The 24,993-nt window shown below is 32.2% G+C and overlaps 1 protein-coding gene across 5 annotated transcripts; it reads right to left on the reverse strand.

Annotated features, from left to right (window-relative positions):
* Positions 1–870: 870 nt before the first annotated feature.
* Pisd (Phosphatidylserine decarboxylase) lies at positions 871–23,793 on the reverse strand. Of its 5 annotated transcripts, none has more exons than XM_074182599.1 (7): positions 23,611–23,793; positions 8,584–8,720; positions 8,091–8,273; positions 6,488–6,726; positions 6,246–6,403; positions 3,609–3,739; positions 871–1,249 (listed from the first exon to the last, which is right to left on the reverse strand). In XM_074182599.1, exons 1-7 carry the CDS (start codon positions 23,637–23,639, stop codon positions 942–944), a joined length of 1,185 nt encoding a protein of 394 aa, XP_074038700.1. In that variant the 5' UTR covers positions 23,640–23,793; the 3' UTR covers positions 871–941. The 5 variants fall into 5 exon arrangements, with proteins under 5 accessions (XP_074038700.1, XP_074038699.1, XP_023022541.1 ...); XM_074182598.1 differs by having other exon boundaries at positions 3,570–3,739; positions 23,611–23,783; XM_023166773.1 differs by lacking the exon at positions 23,611–23,793 and having other exon boundaries at positions 3,570–3,739; positions 6,488–6,872.
* Between the last annotated feature and the right edge of the window lie 1,200 nt (positions 23,794–24,993).

The raw sequence follows: 24,993 nt of genomic DNA on the forward strand, positions 1-24,993 counted from the left end.
ATTTATTCTCAATAATTTCGGAATCTCCCATTTACATTTTATTGAAGAAATATTAAAATATGTATTCGCGCGCCGCTGTTCTAGGGGCGTGGCTACTATCGCAAACTTCCTCTGATTATTTTATCGCGCCTGAATTCAGTCAACTAGCGATGATCTGATGTGAATAATTTGCGTAACTAGTGGCGTTTGTATAAATTCAATTTTGCGAAATATGATCTTTTAATTATTTTTTTTTTTGAAAACTGAGTGTTTTATTGTAAGCTACATAGGCATTGTAAGGTTCGGACGAAGACATATTTGAATTTTTAGTAAGCATTATCCTGTGCAGAAGTTCAATAAAACTCCAAACAAGACATTCCACACAATAATATTTGGAAAAGTATTTTATTTTCTCAAAAAATCTCTTCGTCCAAACCTTCCATGCCCTTTTCTGAAATCTAATGAAATGAGCAGAAATCCTTTAAACATATCTGTCATTACACATTTTGATAAAGCGTATGTGTCTGTAGGCATACCCGGGCCTCTCACTCTTAATACATAAGTCATCTAAACCAGCCGTTCAAGTACCATGAATAAATCTTTATTATAATTGATTCTTTTTTCTCATACTCCTTATACATAAATAGGAAGATTAAGACTCTACTAATGATATCGACAAATTGAAAATATCCATCATGCTTTTAATTTTATAAGATTCAAACCGTGTAAGAATTAGATTCTGAGAAACTAACAACGTTGAATTTGACTTTCTTGTCTCAATGTACATATCGATAGCCTGAAGCATTAAATATTCAAAAAGCATATTCAAACAGCTATCTTCATCTAATAATATTGTTTAATTAAATTAAAATAGAAATTAAACAAAGTATATATGGGATTTTAAATATTTTATTAAAAAATATCACAATTTTTAATACGTAAAAAGTCTTTGCAAAAAAACCTTAACTAAAGCTCCTAAAATCTAGTCTATCATTAACTATCCTATCTACAAATTTCTGTTGCCTAACACATCCTAAGCTTTGTCCCATTCTCACCCTATCTCCCGGTGATATGGTGAATTTGAAGCTGGTAGGAGCCTCAAATATCAATACTATAGTCGAGCCCATTCGAAACTCTCCGATGAGTTCACCCTTTTTTAGTTCTATTGAACTCCCAAGACAACGATCTCTGCATAATTTTGATTTGAAAGGCTGGTTCGTCTGTAGAGTTTTATCAAAGTATACTTTCACTGTCCCAACATTTGTAGCTCCTGCAAGTAATTAAGTGCGATTATAACTTGAAATATACAAATAACTGTTATTGAAGATGAACCAAATATTTTCAACTTTCAGGAAATTGTTGTCAGTTTACAGCATATTGTATTTTTAAAATTGATTTGAATATACTTCATTATCAGAAAATATCTCAGATGGATATTATTGGAATACAAATGCAAGACTATGCGACACTCATCTGCATTGGCTCATTAGAAACAGTGTATTTCAACAACGTCCATCTCAATGCATAATTTGCAGCACTTTATATTGTACACCTCTGTGCATTGGGTCTATTAGACAAAGTCTAATAATTGAGTCAGTCGATTGAAAGTTTGCTCGTGATGTCCAAATACGTATTATTGATATCACAATCTTGCAGTTTTTGAAACATTTCTTTGGTTTTTCAAATTTTAGTTTGCAGTCATGTCCGTTTATCAAACTACAGATTCAATTATTGTTATTAGTAATAAGTCTACTGGCAAAAATCCTTCAAAAACATGCAAATACATTCAAAAAACATTTTGTTTTTGTTTAGTGAAAATCTCACAATGAAGTGTTTTTTGAATACGTAATTGTTTTTCATCAAGTATGGGTAAATTCTATCATATAACATGCTAATAAATTGAACAAATACAATTTAAATTCAAAAGCAAAAATATTTTCTAAACTGTATAATATATTCTTATGGATGGAAGAGCTATATCTGCCTTGATTTACTTGATTTATCATGTGTAGATGTTGAATGCTGCCATTTGTTAGGTTTCAGCTTAGTATCTCTTGTACTGAGAAACCTTTCAATAAAAGCATTTATTATATTAAGTAACATTTTGACTGAATTTCTGAATCTATTATACACCATGATTTCACATCATGATTTCAACTGACAGATGATTGATCAGCTTAATACCATTAAATATAATTGAGGCTCTAACTAGGAAGCTCCAGGAAATAGGCAGTTCAATATTGATATTGTGACTAAGCTGTTCTTGAATGGAAATAGCCTAGGTCTATAGAGGTTACTCTCAGTGCATAGCAACCTGATACAAGTTTCTTGCTTCAGTTTATTGTATTGTCTAACTTGTTCGATTGATGACCTATTTGTTTTGTAGAAATTCCTATTGAATATAGGATAAAGAAAATAAACTTTCATCTACTAAATTTTTTATTTGTTATGATCGATTTCGATTTGTTAAACCATTCTCGAGTAAATTTGAGTTCACTTGAGGAACAATTCTCAACCTCAACCAACGCGAGAAACCATTCTCAAGTAAAGTTGGGTTTACTCAAGTTACTGTCAAGTAAACTTGAGAATGATTTAACAAATCGAAACCGGTCGTAACAAATAAAAAACTTAGTAGAAATCTGACTAAAAGTTATTTTCTTTATCCTATATTCATTGTATGGTCCTTAAACTTCAGTTTATCATCAATCATTTAGCGTCGAAGAAGTTGAGAAAAAAATAATCAGCAATAAATAAACTGCAAATATCTTTGAATTTTTTATTTATTTCTGAAGACGGAGGCAGATATTGGCCTCCGAAACGTTAAGAAAAGTATTGTATTATTTCCTAGCAATTTTTTTTGATAGGCAAAATTGTTAAATACGACAAGTTACTGATGAATAGAACATTTTTCTTTATGAAAAATACTTTGATTTTACACAGTAACTTATGGGGTAAACTAAAAATATTGCTATTTCTACGGGTGTATAAAGTTCTCCATTAAAGTTTTTATATTTTTTCAGATTGTGGAAGGTAAAAATAACCTAAAAAGGTCGATAAAAAAGTGTTTAATTACGTTTTGTTCTATGATTTCATCACAAAGCAGATTTTAGATAAGTTGCAGCGAAGAGTGAGGATGCTGGTTTCATGAATAATAGAGGATAACTTAAAATGTCCTCATGAAAAGCGGGAATATCCTGATTTTGACATAATTAGGTGGTGTCATTTGAAAAAAAAAGTGAGGGGATGTTATATCTGTAAGAGCTAAGTCATTTATTTATATTATACAGGAGAAATGAAGGTGGACCAAGGATCAAGTCTCGAGGCACACAAATGATGACAGTTCCGAAGAGCACTCAGCTGTTTTACCTATTGATTTGCGGTCCATTAAATATGATTCTGAAACCATACTGTTGCAACCCATTCATAAGGACTATAGCAAGTGGTTCTTTAGCATTACATTCTGAACAAACCGTTTCTGATAGTTAGAACACTAAGATACAAATTTGTGGAGATTTAACTTATTCTGTTGTGAAAAATTTGTTTTTATGAGAATATTGTATTCAAATATTTAACTTGAAATTTTTACATACCTACTGCAGTATAAGAAAAGAATCCATGCTTCCACTGACCTAAGTAAACAGCTCTTTCATTGAGAGTGAAGAGACCTGGCAGCCATTTGGCAATACTTGGGTTAACTGATAGAAGCTGACCTGAGAAATGTCTGCGGTGAGTAGGTTTCCATTCTGTTGGTGAATGAAACCTGTAGAATGTATTTCAAATTAAAATTGTTTAATATACTAATTTTGCTCATTAATATAATAAATGAGCAAAATCCATTTTGGTTTCCGAGCTCACTCTTCTCAAAAAGATTTCAGAGTTTGCTCGAGAGAAGAAAACAATTTTTTTTTACCTTTTTTGGACAATTATTTTATATTATTGTTATACAGTAAAATCAATTCAACTTATGGTTCATCCTTTCAATTCATTCACCAAAATTTATTCAAATGATTCTATTTCATGATACCACATTTTACTTTTCAGTGTCATATCTTGATGCTATATGAATTTTTTTTATCATCCAAACTCTTAGCAGATTTTAAGAAACTACCTAAAGGTCAATTGATCCGGAAAATTTGACAAAATTGTCCGAGCCGTCTTTTAGTGTCCGTCTGGTTCCGACAATTACTCAAAAAAATAATGACAAAAAAAGTTTTATTTGTGAGAAAATGTATCATTTTGAGTTTCAAAGTGACCTTGGAAAAATTAGATGAAAAAAGCATTCAGTTCAAGGGTCAATAATATCATTGAAGTAATAAAGATAACCTTTCATTTATACAAATTGATAAACTCTGACTTATTTTTTGCATATGGTTTCTAATATTCAAATTAATACTATTTGTTTATTATAGAGAACCAAGCATCTGTTAATTTGGCACGGTGGTATAGTTTATAAAAGTAAATTTTATAGGGATCATAAAAAAACAGAAATAATGTTCAATATTTATTTTGACTGATATAGATGTGAATTCAATTGACCTTTATATTTCAAATATAAACTTCCATGTGTGAAAAGTAAAAAACTCTTGTTTGCAATCCAAATAATTTTTTCGTTTCACAATGTATTTCTTGCTTTTCACGAAAGATGAGAGATTAGGCTTTCAACTTCTTCTAGCATTACATACAAGTTCACTGTGATAAGTTGAAATATGTTTTATATAAAATAACTTCAAATGATAATAGAACAAAAACTGTTTGAAGGACTATAATAGACACACATTGAGTGAAAAGCGACTATGACAGGCTTTCAATTCAAAGATTTTAAATTATCACGGTCGGAGAAAACTGTGTTTTCCGGGTTTGCTGGCGGTGGTCTGCAGATTTTTAAGGTGGACATTATAAAAGGCGATGAGGTAATGGACGCAGTGTTCTTGTAGAAGTCTCAGCATACTTCATCCAGTATCTGTTTTTCTGATTTTACTCCATCGGAGGTATGCGTGGCAGATTTTATCAATGTTTATGCCTTCTTTTCCATTGTAATTATCTTTGAGTTAATGAATTTCTATTGCCTCCCCGTGTAATCTTGAATAGTAATTTTGAATTTTGTCTAGTACCGTCTACCATCGAACAAGATAACGTGTGTGCCTTCTTTGAGTGCATGTTGAAAGGAACGATAAATACCTGTCTCTCTGAACTCAAGAGAAATTGTCGCCTCGGACAGACAGATAAATCAGCTGTAGCCGAAGAAGGCACACAGGTTATCTTGTACTGAATAAAACCCAAAATTACTATCCAAGATTATACAGGGAGGTAAGAGACATTCATCTGGCTACCTGCCCTAAATCACGCACAAATCGGATCATTCAACTCAGTTTTTGGGATTGAAGCCACGCCCTCCACGGATGGAATAAAACCGGAAACACAGGTACTGGACAGAGACATATGCAGAGAGGACAACAATAGCATTTCGTCCATTACCTTATTGTCTTTGATAATGTTCACAGCAGTCGTGGACGAAATGCCAGCCTTGAAAACCTGCAAACCACTGCCAATAAACTCGGAAAATAGCTTCGACACAGGCTTTAAAATGTTCACCACTTCTAGTAATTTTTATACTTGTGCCAGATATCATACAAGGATGAAAATTACCATTTGGCAAAAGTTTTCTTTTCTTCTATCATGAAAATATCCAGTAAAATAACACTTAGGTAGAAATGCGATATGAACTACAATTGAACTATCCAGAATACTCCTGACCAATAGTTGAAAACTCTGGGTCAGGTTTGAGATTCTTGTGAGTGGTATTTTATATCAATATTCATTGATTCAGTTCCTCAAATGATGTGTATTTTATTTTATATACTCATAGTATGAATTTATGGTGCAAAAACTGAGAAAGAAAAAAGTAATTCATGTTGTAAAACGATAATTCAGTTTAAATCTGAGGATGATTTTCTTTTATTTCAATAGTAAGTTTAAAGCCAAAGAGGATTTTCAAAAACTTATTTTTGTAATTGAATTATTTTAACTTGACTTCAGCCATGTATAAGTGAAAGTTTTACTATAGGAAATATTTTGAATTGGGCAGACACTATTTGAAGGGAAATTATTGTCACCGTTTCTACTATTTTTTTTTTGTTTTAAATTATTATTTTTCAGATAATATTTTAATAATTGTAAACATGAAGAATTCTTAAAAATTATCTCATTCAGTTCTTCAGTACATCACAGCAACAGTTTTTGTTCTTAGATATAACAATTCACCATACCTATGATAGTCTCCTGGAGCTAAGTAGATAACACACTGATACAGAGTATTGCCTTCATGAGGATAGCGAAGAAGGGATTTTCTAAAATCTGCATTATCTTCCCCTTTCAATGGTTGCTCACCCAAAAAATCTTTCAAGGAATATGTTACTCCTTTCACCTGAAATAAAAAGCAATATTTAACTAGAAGATGATATATTATACACAAAATGAGATAACAAACACAAGAAAAAAAAGTAATTACCTGTTCCACCTGCTCAGTATCGACAGTCCCGAAATGGAGAACCGTCCCGTCACAAGGTGATACCAAACAGCTATTCCAATCTATTTCTCTCACCCCTTCTTTCAAGGATCTAGCAAAAAAATCTGCTAGACTTGAATACGATTTCAAATCTTCATTCTGCGCTTCAGAAATGTTGACGCCAAAGGTGTTGGAGTAGATTTTGTACACGGGAGGCCTCAGAAATTCGGGCAGATTTATATCTACAATGGTAAAAAAATGATGTTCTCGACTTAAATGAGTGAAACAAATGGTGAAATGAAAAGAAAATACCCTGGAGAGAGAACAAAAACGTGTTTTTGGCACACAGCTGGCGTTTTCGTCAGTTGAGGCACCTAAGATCACCATTCTGAAAGATAAGGTAAAGGTAATTATGAGAAATAAGGTGCGTCCTTATCAAAAATTTTTTACAAGATACAAGTAAAAATCAACATTGAAATATGATGAACTAATAAACTAAACAATTTTTGGTAAGGATGTTTCAAAATTATATTCAGCAAGTGAGAAAATGTGAATGAATAAGGGAACAGTAAGCCAAAGCATCAGTAATCAAAAAGTCAGTAAACTATAACCAAGAATCTTTTAAATAATTCATATTTCTACAAATTACACAAAAAAGTGACAGTCATGTAGCAAAAATATTACAAATAATAACATTTGCTACAAGTGCAAAGTAGACTGAACACAAAATAGAAAGATACTATCAAATAAAAATGACGTTATGAATACAATTAATTTTTCAGTGTATCAAAAAGCTAACTGCCAGAATTGGTAGATTGCTGATGAATATACGAATTTTTATACTTTTATAAAAAGTAATAGTACCAGTAGTAGCAGTAAGATGCTATGCTCAGAGCAAATCCAAAAGTTTTTATTTAATGAGTCACATACCCCTGAAGAGAACAGATAGCAAATTGAAATTTTCCCCGTTTTTTGTGTTTTTTCTGCACTTTACAGGAAAACTTTTTTGAACAAACATTTTTCGAAACCACTGAAGATAGTAGGCATTTTCAATTTACAATTTTATGCTATCAAGTTCTATAAAAAGTTCAAAATTATCCTAGTTTTACCCTTTATCACTGAAATATCTGAACACATTTTAAAAACTATGAGAATCTGAGAAATTTTTGAGAAAAATTGAAAACATGGAGATTTCTATTGAGTATCTCAAAAACGAAGTAATTTGTCGTGAAAAAAGTTTTAATTATTGAATGGACTACTGAGATTGATAAATATTTAGCACACTGTGAATTATTGTTGTTGATTAATGTCAATTGCCATAATTGCCGAAATATAAAATCCCACCAAACCCTAATTTTAACGAATCCTAAAACTGAACTTGAGCAAGTATCGTATTTAACAGCACATCCTCAATTTTACATGAAGAAAAAACCAATTTGATATAGATATGATTATTTACAACTAAAGATTCACCAGCTTACCGAAGTATTTTAAAATAATCACATGTTCTCACCTCTTGTGAAAATTATTTATCGATGTTAAGTATCAACTGGAATACATTACCAAATTTGAACAAATGAAAATTACCAGAAAAAGAATTCCTCACCTGCCAAATATCCCCAGCATCTTGACACTGTTCTTAGCGGCAGCATGCAGTAACAATTGACTTCCCATTGTGAAGCAATGGCATTACCTTGTTTTTTTCTCAATGCCCTCCATTGCATTACACCAATCAAACAAATTCCAACAGGTAGAAATCGAATAAGGATATTTTTCCAATCTGTTTTACCTACATTGGCATGAAATTATGAGAAATTAAAAATCAGATAGATAATTACGTGAATAACAACTAGTATAAAACTCAAAACATTCTGAAGAGAATGGGTACTTGTTGAAAAAGCTAATAAAAATAATCAGACCTTCATGGATGAAACAATCGAGTAAAAATAAAAACTCCAATTCAAACTTGTCCATGATATTAGAACTTCAAAAGCAAGTAAGAATATATTTCAACATGTCAATGTAATTTATACTCAAATATTGAGAGAGGTTATCATTTTTCACCTTTGTTATCTTTCAAAGAAAACGATTACACTCACCAGTGATATTTTTTTGCTTGGTCGATAAACTTCTGGACAAAACATATAGCTGGAAAGACCTTGGTTTCAGAAATTCCGTCTGCCTTGAGAACATATAATTCCGGACTATAATCTTGTGAATTACCATCTTCTGCAGTCTGAAATTATTTCAAGCCATAAGCGAAACTAAAATATGAACTACTGAATGAAATGTGCTGCACTATGTATCTATCTATCTAATGAATAGATAGAAACATCATCAAATTGTAATAGACTCACAGTCTTCAATGTTAGATGAAAAAAACAAACATAATAATGGGTTGCAAATTGATGACAACAAAAAAATACTGAAAAAAGCCAATTACTGCTGAAGTTCATTCTTTATACTTTCCACACATATGAAATTTTATCTGTCGTGAGTTTATTTACTAATAATAAAAGTATAATAATAGTAAAAGAACTCAAGAACGGCTGGACCTATTTTTATTTTTGTGTTTTTAGATTTTTATTCGTTGGGAATAGAATAAAAAGCATTGAAATATGATATTTCATCGATAAAAATTATGCATTTCATCAGTTTGGACTTCCATTGTCTAATATGATATAAATTGATTTGAAATCCCTGAAAGAATCTGTTAAAAAAACGGCTGGAACAATTTTTATACATTTTGCCTTTTTGGATTTGTCTTCGTCGGGAATAGAATAATATAGGATAATAATTATTAAAATATGATATTTCATCAATAATAATAATATTGAAAGAACTCAAGAATGGCTGGACCAATATTTATGATTTTTGGATTTGTTTTCGTCGGAAATAGGATGATAAGTATTGAAAATGATATTTCATCAATAACAATAATAAAAAACCGGCTGGACCAATTTTAATGATTTTTGTTTTTTTGGATTTGTTTTCTTCTGGAATAGGATAATATAGAATAATGAGTATTACTGTATTGTATTTGTCTTCTTCGGGAATATGATAATAAGTTTTGGAATATATTTTATCATTGAAAATAATAATAATAAAAGAAGTTAAAAAGCTGGAACAATTTTTATTTTTTATCTTTTTGTATTTGTCTTTGTCGGGAATAGAATAATAAGAATTGAAAAATGATATTTCATCAATTATAATAATATTTATCGTAGAGTTTTCAGCTCCTGGCGAGACGAATATCGTCCGAAAAGAGGAGGAAAAACGGGTCACGCTGTCAAGATGGTTGTTCTGTACTCTCGAATCTTAAAATCATACCGGCTTGCCGCACTAAGACAGAAATCTTAGCCGGAGAGAGGCAGAAGGCTGTCATTCTTGGCTCACTGCGCTTGCTCAGGGCACATGGTTCTCGAACCCAATGATCATGCACTTACCCCACGGTGTGGGGAGTGGTCGTTGGATGATAATGCTGGCGCGCCCTCCCGAATGTATCGGGGCTTCGGTCATAATAATAATATTAATAGTAATAATAATACTAATTTTTATGATTTTTGTGTTTTTGGATTTGTCTTCATCGGGAAAAGGATAATATAGAATAATGAGTATTAAAATATATTTCATCAATAGGGAATAGAATAGTACCTAAGTATTGAAAAATCATAATTCACCAATAAAAATAATAATAACAAAAGAACTTAAGGAACGGCTGGATAAATTTTCATGATTTTTGTGTTTTTGAATTTGTTTTCTTCGGGAATAGAATAGTACCCGAGTATTGAAAAATGATATTTCATCTATTAAAATGATGATCATAATCATAAAAATAATGATAAAAGTATGGCTGGACCAATTATGATTTTTGTGTTTTTGGATTGGTTTTCTTCGGGAATAGAATAACGAGTATTGAAAATGATACTTCACCAATAATAATAACAAACAAATATGCTTGCCGTTCCAATTTTACTCAACTCGTTTGTAGTAGTGAAGTGGACTCTGGAGGAGCTGTATCAACTCGACGTAAAGACCCGAAAAATGACACATCTCTATGGGAGTTTGCATCCCAAATCTGTTCCACGGTTGTACTTTCCTCGACAACATGGAGAAAACATGATGACAAAGTGGTACTGGATGTAGCCTGTAAAGTCGTCAGGAGTTTGGATCCTCTTCTCTGCATGGTCCACGACCGTGAGAGAGCAGGAATTGGAGAATTCCTCTTTAGGGCAGCTACCCGAGCAGCTGATGATCTCGGTTTAGTTTTCTTTTCGATACTGCGATACGAGCTGATCGCAACTCTAGTCAGCGAGTTGGAACCCATTCAGCAGAAGGCTCATATAAAAGCCGCAGGGATAACCTCACTTCTGCAGCAACACAAGGATAAGCCAATGCATGGGGTCTTCTTCAATAACATTGAAGACCTTGGCTTATCAAAGCGCCTGACTTTCGCTTTCCTCAGGTCGAGTGGGCTGAAGTCGGAAACTGAGGGGTTCATCATGACATGCCAGGATGGTGTCAACACCTTAGTCTAACGCAGTCACGTGATGGGTATAGAGGTTTCTGACACAAGGTGCAGGGCCTGCCGCGAGGCGTCCGAGGGCCTAATACACTTGCTATCAGCATGTCCAGCATTTGTAGTCCATCGACATAACGCGGCCCTCAGAGTACTATATTACCGGTGTTGCCCTACGCTCCAGGGGATATTGAATTGGTTGTGGGGAACGAGAAGTGCCAAATTTATTGGAACTATTTGTTCCTCACCCTCAGGTTCATACATAAGCTTGATGTAGTCCTTTTCTACCACCAGAGCAAGACAATATTTGTCGTGGAGTTTTCAGCTCCTGGCGAGACGAATATCGTCCGAAAAGAGGAGAAAAAACAGACTCCATCCAGACCATTCTGTCAAGATAGTTATTCTGATTATTGGAGTCCTTGATGGAATGCTCCCTCACTACTACCGAGTCTTAAAATCATAGCGGCTTGCCGCACTAAGGCAAAAATCTTAGCCGGACAGATGCAGAAAGCTGTCTTTCTTGGCACACTGCGCTTGCTCAGGGCCCATGATTCCCGGACCTAATGACCACTTAACCCACGGTGTGGGGAGTTGTCGTTGATTCATAATGTTGTCGCGCCCTTCCGAATGTATCGGGTCTTCGGGGGATAGAGCCTGACCACCGCATACTATGGTTTAAAAATATTTAAAAAAATAATAAAGGAACTCGAGAACGGCTGGATCAATTTTTATGTTTTTTTTCTTTTAGGATTTGTCTTTGTCGGGAATAGAATAAATAGTATCTGAGTATAATAACAATTATTATAAAAGAACAGCTGACCCATTTTCATGATTTTTGTGTTTTTAGATTCGTTTTCTTCGGGAATAGTATTGAAATATGATATAATAATAATAATAATAATGAAAGAACTCAAGAACTGCTGGACTAATTTTTATGATTTTTGTCTTTTTGGATTTGTCTTCGTCGGGAATGGGATGATAAGTATTTGAAAATGATATTTTATCAATAATAAAATAAGTCGAGAATGGCTGGACCAATTTTAATGATTTTCGTCTTTGTGGATTTGTCTTCGTTGGGAATCTAATAATAGGCAAAAAACTAATCAATACAGTTTATTGTATGATTTTCACTATACAGGGTTTTAAAAAAACTGGGACACGTGTTTCGCTATACAACGCGGTTTTTGTAAAACCCTTTATACTAATAATAAGTATTGAGAAATGATATTTCATCAATAATGATAATAATAATAAAGAAAGAACTCAAGAACGGCTGGTACAATGTTTATGATTTTTGTGTTTATGGATTTGTCTTCATCGGGTATATGATAAGTATTTAAATATGATATTTTATCAATAAAAATAATAAAAAGAGGCAAAACATCAGTGATAATAGTGACGTGTTATATTAAAACGTACTGATAGTTCACATGCATATCACAGGGTGCTTTACTGAAGAGAGCACTCTTCCCATTAATTTTATTATATACCAATACTATTTATTTCATTATACTTGATAATTTTGTATAAATTTTAAAATCCTAAATTTACTCATTCATTGACCGTTAGGCGGAATGACGTTCGCCAGATCTCCTAATTTTGTATAATTTTCTTGACAGTATCGGCTCGCGAATGTATCACATGTCCTTGAAATAACTTCATCACATTCTTTGTAAATAATAAATAAATTCAAATAATCTTCGTTTGTGTAATTAAATCGTCCTGGCATGATTTATTATTGACAATTTGCAAATGACAAGTAGTGACATTATCGTATCAATTGATTGTTTTCTAACGCCGCGCCGTCATGGCCAACTGACAGAATTTAGAAACCATTTAAAAAACGTCGATAAAAAAATATTAAACTACAAATATTTCAAAAACTACTAATTTTTGGAATAGGTATACTTATACAAAGTTACCCTTTTTTTTAATGCTCAATATGATTAAATCATAAAAATTGGGGGTTTCCATTTGTCACTTCAGACGGTTTATTAAATTTCATTCATATTCTTCTTCTTCGTATAATGTGTATTAAATTTGGTTCCCCTCTACAAGGAACCCGACCAAACCATAATGATGAAGGTTTCCTTATAGGAAAAATTGATAATTATTGTAGGGCCTGACACCCCAAGTTTCGTTCTCACTTTGAACACTTGGATCAGAACAAAGCAACAACGAGACTTACTTGGGGGGTCAGTGAGATTACGACCCGTCGTCAAGTCATGTTATTTCAGCTTCAAGTGGTTCTTGAAAATTGCTTCAAAGCAGAAGCCGAAACGTCGAAAAGATGTATTTGTATTTTCTTTCCTTCGAATTGATACATTTGTTGAATGTTTAATAACCATTTTTTGTGTACGTACCTTGCCTAAAATTATTGATAACTTTAGAATGTAAATAGTATTGATGTGTTGTTGTTCTGGTTATTTGAATCTGCATTTGTGCTGATTGATAGTGACAATTTTTGTCATGTTTTTGAATTTTTTTTGTGAAATTGGAATAAGCGTTGTTTTCTTATATCAATTCAAAGGAAAGAAAACAGAAATAAAAAGTGTATTTATTTCAGAAAACATCCAATGTTAATAAAAACATTTTTTGAATAAACAATTGAAAATGTTCCTGATCAGGGGCGAAACGTTTTGACATATAAATAAAAGAAGACATTTCTATTTCCCAAAAGAATCCAAAACCCAAGACTTGCACTCTCTATCAAAATTGATCATTTACCGTTGTAAGTTCAATAGGCTGATAAAAATCAAACTATTTCCATAAATCAACTAGGAAAGTTAAAACATATGAAATATGTACTTAAACTAACACGAGACTTTCGTTTCTGAAGAGATAATATGAATGATAATGACAATGAAGGCGAGGAAGAATTCAACTGCGATGTGTTTAATTATCAACATTCTCTTTTTCCTTCTTTCTAGTAAAATGTTCAATATGTTTTTCTGTAGAAGAAAACAAACACAAATTCGTATGAAAATCATCAATTTGAAAAATAAACCTTGACCCGACACGCTATGTGTCTGATTCCACGAAATTAATCATGCGGTAGATGAACTGAATGTTGTGGTACACATTTTTCGAAAGTTCAATAGATTCCAAACGAGTATTCATTTTGTCTAGGAAAAATAACTCAATAATATTGTTTGAACCACGATATGATCTGATTGCAAGTTCAAGACTTCTCTTTGAACTCATTGTTGAAAGTTTTATTTTGTTGAAGATAACAAAAGTCATATCAAAAGTAGATAACTTTATTTATGCAAATGATAATTTTAATGGTTTTTGAGAAATCTATATATTATATAAACAAACTGAGTTGATATTTCGATTTTTTTTGATAACAATAATAGTAACATTTTTCTGTGCCAGTGCGGGAGGAATCTATAGCAAACGAACTATTTAACTATTCCAATGCTTGAAGCTTGTCGATTTACAATTCAAAATACAAATATATGGGTATATATAAATCGTAAATCATATGTCTGGTTTGAATATTAGAGACAACATATATTTTTTATTTGTCCTGTGTACATACATGATGTATCACCTGTTGAACGTTTTATTTTTTATTGCTGGATGTTTGGGTGATTTAAAAACTGGACATTATAGAATTGGCATTCAAGCCCCAAGGGAGTATTAAATGTAATTCAGAATGTCCACAAGTCATGGTGGTACGATTCAATTGACTTTCTGAATCACATTTTTGAGAGATGTTAATGGAAAACTGAATTAAGAATACCAAACTCCTTCAATGATAAAACAAGAAGTTCATGGAATGTTTCATCTGTAGCTATGAAAATATTTACCATACCCAAATGTATATGCTTAGTATAAACATAACCTGACATGACCTGCCATCATCAAAATAATAAATTGATTGTTTTAGGAAGAAGCATGTTTTTATTCCAGTGTTTATTTTATACGAATTGATTTGTAAACAAAAGAAGTAGTACAATTTCAAGAGTTGACGACAATAAAAATGTTCAATTCAAAAACTTGATTTGGAATTATTTGTATATAATAATGACATCAAATTCCACAAGGAAGCTCCAAAATGCAAAGTATTGCATTCAAACCAACCGACCTCAATAATAAGTATACCTATCTCAGAAATATATCTTTCTTCTGGAATAGAAGAAACATGAATTCCCAATCTAATTAACCTAGAAACAATCTCTCCAGAAAATAAAAAGAAATTGATTCTACTGGATTCACTAATTCAATCAGTGATACAAATTTACGCTGGAGATTTTGGAATAATGAATAACGGTAAATTACAATATTTATAACAATATTGTGCGTATGTTTATAAACATCATTGTAATTTATGTCGTTGATCTCATGTATCAAAGTATAATATGATAATATAACTGATATATTTTAATCACTCACTCTATGGATGGTCATTGATGATCATTAGATCTGACGCAATTTGCACTTCTATGAACATAGTTATAACTTTTATGGAATAATTTAGGTCAGATATATATGATGAGATATGATGAGGAAATTATAAATTTGGAAAAAGGATTAGAAGATAATTTGAAGAGTTCCGCCGACAAAATTACGACCGAGGTGGTTCAAAATCTGAATGGCACACAGTAAGGAGAAAAAAGACATTCAAACGTAATGTAGGAACGTTGGAAGATTCTGAAGGAAAATTCAAAGAGACAAAAGCAGAGTATGGCTGTATCTATACAAAGTATCACAAGAGGTAACTGAAGAGGATATAAAATCGTTCTTGAAGAAAAAAACTGGTGAGGAGAATGAAGATTTCATAGTCCGGGACTTGAAAGAGAATAGAAACCTGAATACATACTTAGTAGCTGCTGATTTTAAATATAAAGATATTTTTTATAATCCCTCATTTTGGCCAAGAGGGGTAAACTATAGAAGGTTTGACTTCAATAAACACTTTGAAAAATCTAATACAAGAAATATCTTTGAAAGCAAAGAAGAAACAAGACCAACCTCTTTTTTAGACAAAGGAAAGACAGAGTAGAAGATGAACAAATTCATGCCCTCAGTAAAGTGGAAACTCACAATAATCTTAAAGTAATGCATTTTAACATTGGAGGCATAACTGATAAAGTTGCAGCTCTCGAAATAACGCTGAATTCATATGAGGTAGATATATATGTTGTATTTCCGAGCACTGACTCAAGTCTAATGAAATAACATCTCTTAAATTGGAGAAATTTTCTTTAGTTAGCAATTTTTGCCGAAAGCACTCGAATCGGGGAGGAGTATGTATATTTTACAAAACCAAATATATATCTACTTCGAACACTATCGTTTAATCAAAATGTAGCGAGAAACACTTTCAAGCAACTATTTCTTCAATTTGTTAGTTCGATGTACTTATTGGTGATAATAAGCAAAATGAGATGTTTGTTCGAGATCTATCAGAGAGCAATTTGATAACATTCAAGAACATTCTACTTAGAAAAATTAAAACTAATAAAAAGGAGAAAAAAATGGTATTTATTCGAGATACAAGAACTTCACAGTATGTTGTGTAAAATGGCAACCATAGTAAAACATTGTTCAGACGGAGTGATACGAACTAGATATAAAACTTTGAAAGTTTTATATGAAAATAAACTTTAAGAGGCAAAATTCACCTTTAATAATGAAAGAATACGGAATGCACCCAATGTGATGAAAGAAAGTTGGAAAGTGATAAATGAAGCAAAAGGGATATCTTCAAAACCGACTGTCCAACACATAACAGGAAGTGCAAGAACAAATGACTTGGAAAATATCTGTAATCTTTTCAGTAACCATTTTATGCATATCCCTAGCTCTAAATCTAATCTTTCTGAAGTTAGATTATCTCCCAACCATAATTTCACATTCTTTCTTGGACCAACAACACCCAAAGACATTGAAGACTATATTATGAAAACCACACGTAAAGAAGCTCAAGGCATAGATGGAATTTTCGGGAAAACTATAAAAAATTTCAAAGAAATAAAAAGTACACCATTATCACATATAAAGGAATCTTTCAAGACAGGAATCTACCCAGAAATGTTGAAAACATCAAAGTCGATCCCGATTTACAAAACTGAAGGATGCAGGTAGGACATAAACTATCGAAATGTATGTCTTCAGACACATTTTGCAAAAATTTTTGATGCCTCATTTAATATTCAGTTGAATTCATTTTTAGAAAGCCAGAAGCTCCTATTAAATTATCAAAATGGCTTCAGAAGTAATAAATCCACAACTACAGCAATTGCAGACTTGTGTACGAATATCTACGCTGCATTAAAACAAACTCATACTTGATAAATTGTACCGTATTGGAGTTAGAGATGTGGCAAATAATCGGATTGCTTCATACTTGAAAGATAGGAAACAAGTTCTAGTCATGAATCAAAGTAAGTCAAAACCGAGAGCAATCAATATCGGTGTACCACAAGGATCTATCTTAGGTCCAGTTTCATTTATCATCTTTATGAATGACATGGCTCACTCCTGTCCCAATGCAAAAAAATATATATATATGTATGCTGATGTTACAAATATACTGGTCTCAGAAACTAACACACGGAATGCAGTAGCGAGGGCAAATATCAACGCAAATGAATTTCATAAATGGTGTCTTTATAATGGGCTACTAGTAAATGTATCTAAAACTTTTTTTTATGACATTTATAACGCAAAATATAAACAATAATGTTAGTTATCTGATAAAAATCAATAATAAAAGCATTGAACAAGTGAATTCTACCAAATTTCTTGGAATTATTATGGACTATAAGATGACATGGGAGGAACACATCAATGTTCTTGCGAGAAAATTAAGCACTATGTGCTTTATAATTAGACAGCTACAAAGAAAAGTGTCTTTGGAAGTATTAAAATTGGCATAATATGGACTTGTACAGTCCCTATTAACGTATGGTCTGATGTTTTGGGGTAATTCAGCTCATGTCAATAAAATATTTCTCACCCAGAAAAAAATTATTAAGTCCATGGTAGGAGCTGATCCGAGAACTTCATGTATACAGTTATTTTCACAGTTAGAAATTCTTACACTGCCTTCACTTTGTATAATGCAAATTACTGTAAATATAAAAAAACAAGAGGCTTCAATGTTGTTAAATAGTTCCATTCACACATATTCAACTAGAAAGCGTGAAAATGTACGTCAACCTTTCACCAGACTAACAATTGGGCAAAACTGTTATATTTATCAAGGTATAAGGTGTTTTAAACGTTTTAAGGAACTGTTTGGCCAACTCGCGAATTATCAAATCTAAACTGCTTTAGGAACGCTCTTCACAAATACTTGAAAGGAAACGTATTTTATTCCTTAGATTAATTTTTTGATGTAAGTGTATGTGCATTATTATATTATCTTATATTATTACGATCATTAATGTACTGTTATTTTAATGTTCTGTGATTGTACAATTGTTTCTTTATTTATGAACAGAAGGTAGTTCTTTTTCAATATATACTTATTTTATGTTTGTATTTTTGTAACTTTTATTGTTTATCGACTTTTAATATATACTTATTTTGTATTTATATTGCTGTAGCTTGTAGGTTCTCTTATGACTAGTGCAATAAGTTTATATGTGTCTTTTATACATTTGTATGAACTTCGGTGATGAATAAATTTATTTGAATTATTACGAACCAAGTCAACATTCCAGGAAGTTCGGATACCAGGTTTCGTTTTGGAAATTGCATTCATTTCAATAACTTAATGTAAAGTTCTTGACATTTTTCATGCCCTTGGCCGATATATACTTGATTAAAACCCTATGAACCTATTGAGAAACACTCTACTGTTAATGTATTTAAATAATACATAATTGTGAGACTTTCACTTTAACTTCACAAGAACGGATCAACCAATTTCAGTTTTCTAAACGGGGTTGAGTGAGGATTTTTAAGATCTTTAAAATGATGTGTTACAAGATAGAGGGTTCCATTTAAAATTATCAAGTGGGGGTAGCTAGGGGTAAGGGGTTAAACCTAAAATACCACTGGCACTGGTTTTAAACTTCCTCCTCGATATCTAAATTGGCATGTTTTCTGCCTACGGCAAATTCTCCCTGCTAAACGAAGTACTAGGGGTGGGAAGTTTTGAAATGAAGGCACTGTATGTACATGCATATAGTTCAATATTCCATATTATATTATTTGTATTTTTATCTTTTCAATGTTTGATAATGTCTTACAAGAACATCTGATAGTATTCTGTACTTAACTTTTTTTTGACATGTCGATGGCTTAATTTGTAAACCTGCTAACTCCAAAAATAGTAATTTTCCAGGAGGCTAAAAAAACTATCTCGATTTGTTCAAATTTAGATTTCACAATTTTTCTGGTACTTGTTCTGTACAAATGGAAATAAAACATTGTTTTATCAATATAAAATCTCATTTAACATCCAATTATGGTTTTACAGCTATAAATTGGAGTTAGACGTTTTTTTATACATATATAAAATATTTTTTGGAGTTAGATATTTTTATTCTTCATCTTTATAAATCTTTGGAGCTGAACTAGGTTGAATTAATAGGTAACAATGATAAAAAATATTTGTGTTATAAAAATCAAAATGCATCCTTATTAATAAAATATACCTAACGTAATTTTAGAATGTAATATTATCATAGAAATCATGAAAATCTTTGGGAATACTTGTTATTAACTATTATAGGTCGTTGCATGAAACATTGTAGTTCATTCGATTTCTTCATTATGGCATTTTTATTTTGTCTTTGCGGCATAATGGTCCAATCGTCTCCAAATCTTCATTTATAAAAAATTTCACCAAAGAAATGTCACCAAATCGGTTACCTGAAATCATTCATTTAAATGTAAAGTATAGAAGATAAGTTTGGAATAAACCTTTGGATATCCTCTTTTCTATAGAGGGTGTAGAGATTTGAAAAACTGGATGTTATCAAATTTCTTGAATGCTTCATGGGTTGAATAATGCACAATATATTCAGGATTTTTTCGTGCTTGTCTACATACATCGATGTACTCAGCAGAAATGCAATGACATTTTTTCAGAAACAACAAAAATTATTCAGACAATACCAACAAAATTGGAGAACAAGAAATGATACGCCTCCGTACAGAGCATTTATATGTGTTTGCAAGAGCTGTAGTCGGGGTTACATTGAAAATGAGTTTGTGCGCATGGAGCGGGCTCGCCATCACGTTTGGCGCTTGCTGTAATGGCTTTACATTATGATCCTTTCACTAAAGACTACAAATTCGCAAAACTGTAATCAATTGTAAAGCTTTATAATTATATTTTAATTACCATATTATCATATGATCAAAAAAACTCCAGTAATATTCATCATATGATCACCCAAAACACCTTTACATATATATTAATAAAAATCTGCAGACAGCATACTCTTTCACGTGTTACGAGGGTTGCCTTTTATGTTTCAGGATTTGGCAACCCTAGTTTGCAATCTGGCAACTGATAGCTCTATCGTAAAGTTGGATACACGCGCGCTATTTGTGTTGTTTACAGTAACTTAAAAGATTCATCTCGGCCCAAAAATGGAATTTAATCGTGAACATTTTCGTTACAACTTTCGACGTGGATTAACTCAGCAACAGTGCATGGATGAACATAATTCAATTTTTGGCGATGAAGCTCCATCAAGGACCAGTGTTTATCGATGGTATGGTGAATTCAAATGTGGTCGTAGTTCACTCCAAGATGAATTTCGTGAAGCTCGTCCAAAATCAGTTGTTCTTCCGAAATCCATTGATGCTGTGCGCGAACTGATATTGCAAGATCGTCATGTGACCTATCGTGAGATTGAGGCAACCTTAGGCATTAGTGGGACCAGCATACATTCAATATTGCATAAACATTTGAATGTCAAAAAAATTTGTTCGCGTTGGATCCCACACAATTTGTCAATCGCTCAACAAAAGGCTCGTGTCGATTAGTTGAAGGAAATGCTCAAAAAATACGATCGCGGTGCTTCGAAACACGTCTATGACATCGCGACAGGTGATGAATCGTTGATTTACGCGTATGAGCCCGAAAGTAAACAGCAGTCGACTGTATGGGTGTTTCAAGATGAACCAAATCCAACAAAAGTTGTTCGCGCACGACGCATTTCCAAGCAAATGATCGCCTGTTTTTTAGGAAAAACTGGACATGTCATAATCATACCACTAGAATAACGCAGATCAGTCAATTCTGAGTGGTATACAACCATTTGTTTGACAGTTGTCTTTCAAGAAATAAGGAAAACCGCCGAAGACGGATCACTCTTCACCACGACAATGCGAGCTCTCACACATCAGCTCAAACAACTGCATGGCACCGAATGACTTCTTTTTATTCCCGCACGTAAAAAACAAACTGAGAGGTCAACGTTTTTCGACACCTGAAGAAGCGGTAGCTGCATTCAGAATGCTTGTTTTGGAGATACCTCAATCAGAGTGGCAAAAGTGCTTCGACAATTGGTTCAATCACATGCAAAAGCGAATAGATCTTCATGGGGAATATTTTGAAAAACAATAAAGTGATTTTCGATGTTCTCTAATCCCGAAATATGAAAGACAACCCTCGTATAATCTGTTGACTCTATAGATAAATTGTGGAGTTAGGTGATTTTATTTCTAAGTCCTGGAGATATATATTGAACGTGTGATGATTTTTAATGGAAACTAGTTATTTGGAGTTATATGCTTTGTCAGTTCATATGTCTAATATTAAGCTAGCAGTTATAAAAAAGCAAAATTTTTATGGATACTGGAGTTAGCCGGTTTGCACTTTAAGCCATCGATGTCATGAAAGTAATTTACATAATACAACCAAATAAATATATCTATCTACACTCTTACACCTAGTTTGTTCAGTTGTATTTCAAGTGGACAGTGTCCAACGAGTAGCCCTTTAATTAGTCTGCCCTGCTCTGTTGAAGAAGTTCTTCAGTTTATTTTTTAAATAGTATGTCTAATCATGAGTATTTCTATCTATATTGTGTTAATTTTTCAGAAATTTCTCTTTTTCCCATCTCTTTTACAGTCCGAATTAACATATTCTTGTCTCTTCTATTATTACAAAATATAGAGAGGGTATAGTCTAGAGTGTCTCCAATGCTGATGTTGGTGTGGTTCCCATTTTTCACTTTTTAGTGTATTTTAAAAATTTGAGACAGATTAGCAATCATACATTTTTTTTTCCAAAATGACATGATTGTCAGAGACAGTTTCAGAAATATCATACAAAATATACCTGATCAGATATATTTTTGTCAAGTACTGAGGTGACCTTCAAATTAATAATAATGTACCTCTCTTTTCAATCCCCATTTACTATGCAATGGGGATTGAAACATGAAAATACATTTTTCAATATTTTTAAATTGGAATAATCATTGTACGATTCAGAGTTGAAATCATCCACTACAATAAAAAATACATTTCATCTTAACAGATTCTAGTATTGTGGTCATTACATCACAGAACATATTGAGATTTCCACAAGTTGATCTATAGAAGTTGATTACTATGTATTTTTTATGATTCTGAAATATATCTTACGCTACATTTTTTTTCAGAACAATAGTTGTTTAGCTTTAAATCCCTGATACTATAACATCATTTCTTTGATAGTGTGCCCTGAAGAAAAACTAGCTAAGGTGAATCCTTGTATTAAAATATTTTCAACTGAATCAGATCTCAATAAGACAAATCAATTTGTTTTATAATTACACATTTGATGAAGTGATCTTAAATAAGTTTCAATGCGATAGTGTGTTTGTGATTTTTGTATAATTCAATGTCCACAAAAAGTATTCTTCCTTTTGTGTATTTCAATGTTTATATGAAAGTAGTTTTTTCGATAGTGCTTTTTCTTCCAGTTTGTGTCTGCATGTCGTTTCATGATCTACACATATCTGTAAAGAGTTTATTTTGAAATTAATTGCTTTTTTCCTTTTATTTTTGAAAATTTCCACATTTTTTTAATAAAGATGGAGGAGTAGAAAGCCAAAACCTTTCTTTCCAAAAAATTGATCTCTCCTAAAAATATACCCCTTTCAATTTAAACAAGGTATAGGTATCACTTTTCCAATGAATTTGTTTTGTTCCCCCTGAAAAATGGGATTGAAATTATTCAATTATAACCTTGAAGTAGGTAATCACTATATTTTCAATCAAAATTTTCAAAGCTGATCAGAGATGTTGATATGAATGTAGTCGTCGTTCGAAAGACTCCAATTGATATTAGCCCATAATTTGGGCAGAGTACTATGGTCCTGTGGATAAACAGACCACATTCATAAAGATCATTTGAGAAATAGGTCTGTTAGGTACTTCACTTTTTATTGAAATATTCTCATATTGAAGCACAATGAAAGACATTTTCAATATCTTCATGTCCGGGAGTGTTTTAAAACGAGGAGTTTCATGTGTGTTACAGCTTATTCCGTACATTCATTTAGAATCTATTTTAACACAAACGACACCCATAGACATGTTATTATCCTTACTTTTAAATTTAGAAGTTGTGGTGTACTAGATACTCAATTAACATAGCATGGAAATAAAAAAAAACAAAAATGATTTCTACAGTACTTACATCGTGTTTTTCACTAACTTTGAAAACATTTTACTCAATTCATTCAACAAAGTCTGTATATTTTTCAAAAATAAAAAGAACTTTTTTTTAAATCCAACATAACCTTCTACCCAAGATCAGTGTTGTTCAAGGACATATTATAATATGGATTGGGTCGACGTCACTTTTACACATAATCCACCTGCGGATCACACAACGTCTTGGCCACCATAGCATCATGTGACAAATCAAATCCCATTTTCACATGGAAATATGCAACACGTAAAACATCGTAACGATGTATTTGACCCTCATAGTAATAAGACATAGAGTTGCCATGCCTATACCAATACAATACATATATTTTGAACCGGGTATCGTACTATCCTTTTCTGTAACATTTATGGGTGAGAGAATGGTGGCGGTTAATGAGGGATTATGGAGAGTTTATTTACATTTGAAGTAAACGACGATAAAATAGTGGCGGTTGGCTTAGTTGATAATCGGAGGGATATTATATATTTATAAAATAAATCATTTCAGGTGGAAATGTATTTTGTTACTCATTTTCATGTACAACGTGTCTAGTTTCACCAAACAAAGCCAACAACTCTGTTCTTCCGTTGGTGTCAACTGTCATTTCATAGTACATGTTTTAGCGACACCACTAACAACCGGAAAGTACTATGCACATATACTACACAAAGTATATGATTTCCGTTTTGGTTTTATTTTCTTTGCACGAGGCTCTCGCGTTGCATACAGACAATAACAAATGACGGATGTCACTTTTTTAACCTCTTTTTGGTTGGGATATGTCAAATAATGAAATAATATAAACCTAGTTTCAAAAACTTCATTTATAAGAATAAGATCGAGAAAATTATCATTAAAAACATCAAAAATAACCCCTTTCATGATGTCGGTCCACAAAGACCCCCAGATACCAATTTTAAATGAAATCATGATTTCTAATCGAAAATTCTTCATATCGGACCTCACAAACCGTACCGCTTATTTATAAAATCTGAAAATAAATCACAAAATTCTTCATCTGATTATATGATGCAAAGTTCGTTACTTTTGAAATTTATATTTATCATATCATATGAATTAATTCATATGAAATAATTTAATTTTAACCAGTAAACCACACGCTTTATTATAAAGCCATACATAAATAAAAATCTAGTAGGTGGTAGAAAAACTGGCTTCATTTCCATAATCATTAATAATAAATCAGATTTCGTGTAGGAACTATTTGAACAGAATACATTTTCACCTGAAATGATTTATTTTATAAATATATACCTACTACCCTCCGATTATTAACTAAACCAACCGCCACTGTTTTATGGTGCAACTTACTTCACGTAAACAAACAAAGTTATGCTGCCTTCAATG

This window comes from Leptinotarsa decemlineata, unplaced genomic scaffold, assembly GCF_025532065.1.
Source record: "Leptinotarsa decemlineata unplaced genomic scaffold, Ldec_3_MD MMD2_tig00026328_RagTag_RagTag, whole genome shotgun sequence".
NCBI lineage: Eukaryota > Metazoa > Arthropoda > Insecta > Coleoptera > Chrysomelidae > Leptinotarsa > Leptinotarsa decemlineata.

What these genes read in the sequence shown, in the direction of transcription:
- Pisd (XM_074182598.1), bottom strand. Translation starts at nt 23,639, where the DNA reads ATGTTTTCAAAGTTAGTGAAAAACACGAT. An exon ending in AAGTTAGTGAAAAACACGAT is followed by an intron (nt 8,721 to 23,610) that starts GTAAGTACTGTA and finishes AAATAATTTCAG; the next exon opens with ACTGCAGAAGATGGTAATTC. An exon ending in CAAGCAAAAAAATATCACTG is followed by an intron (nt 8,274 to 8,583) that starts GTGAGTGTAATC and finishes ATGCCAATGTAG; the next exon opens with GTAAAACAGATTGGAAAAAT.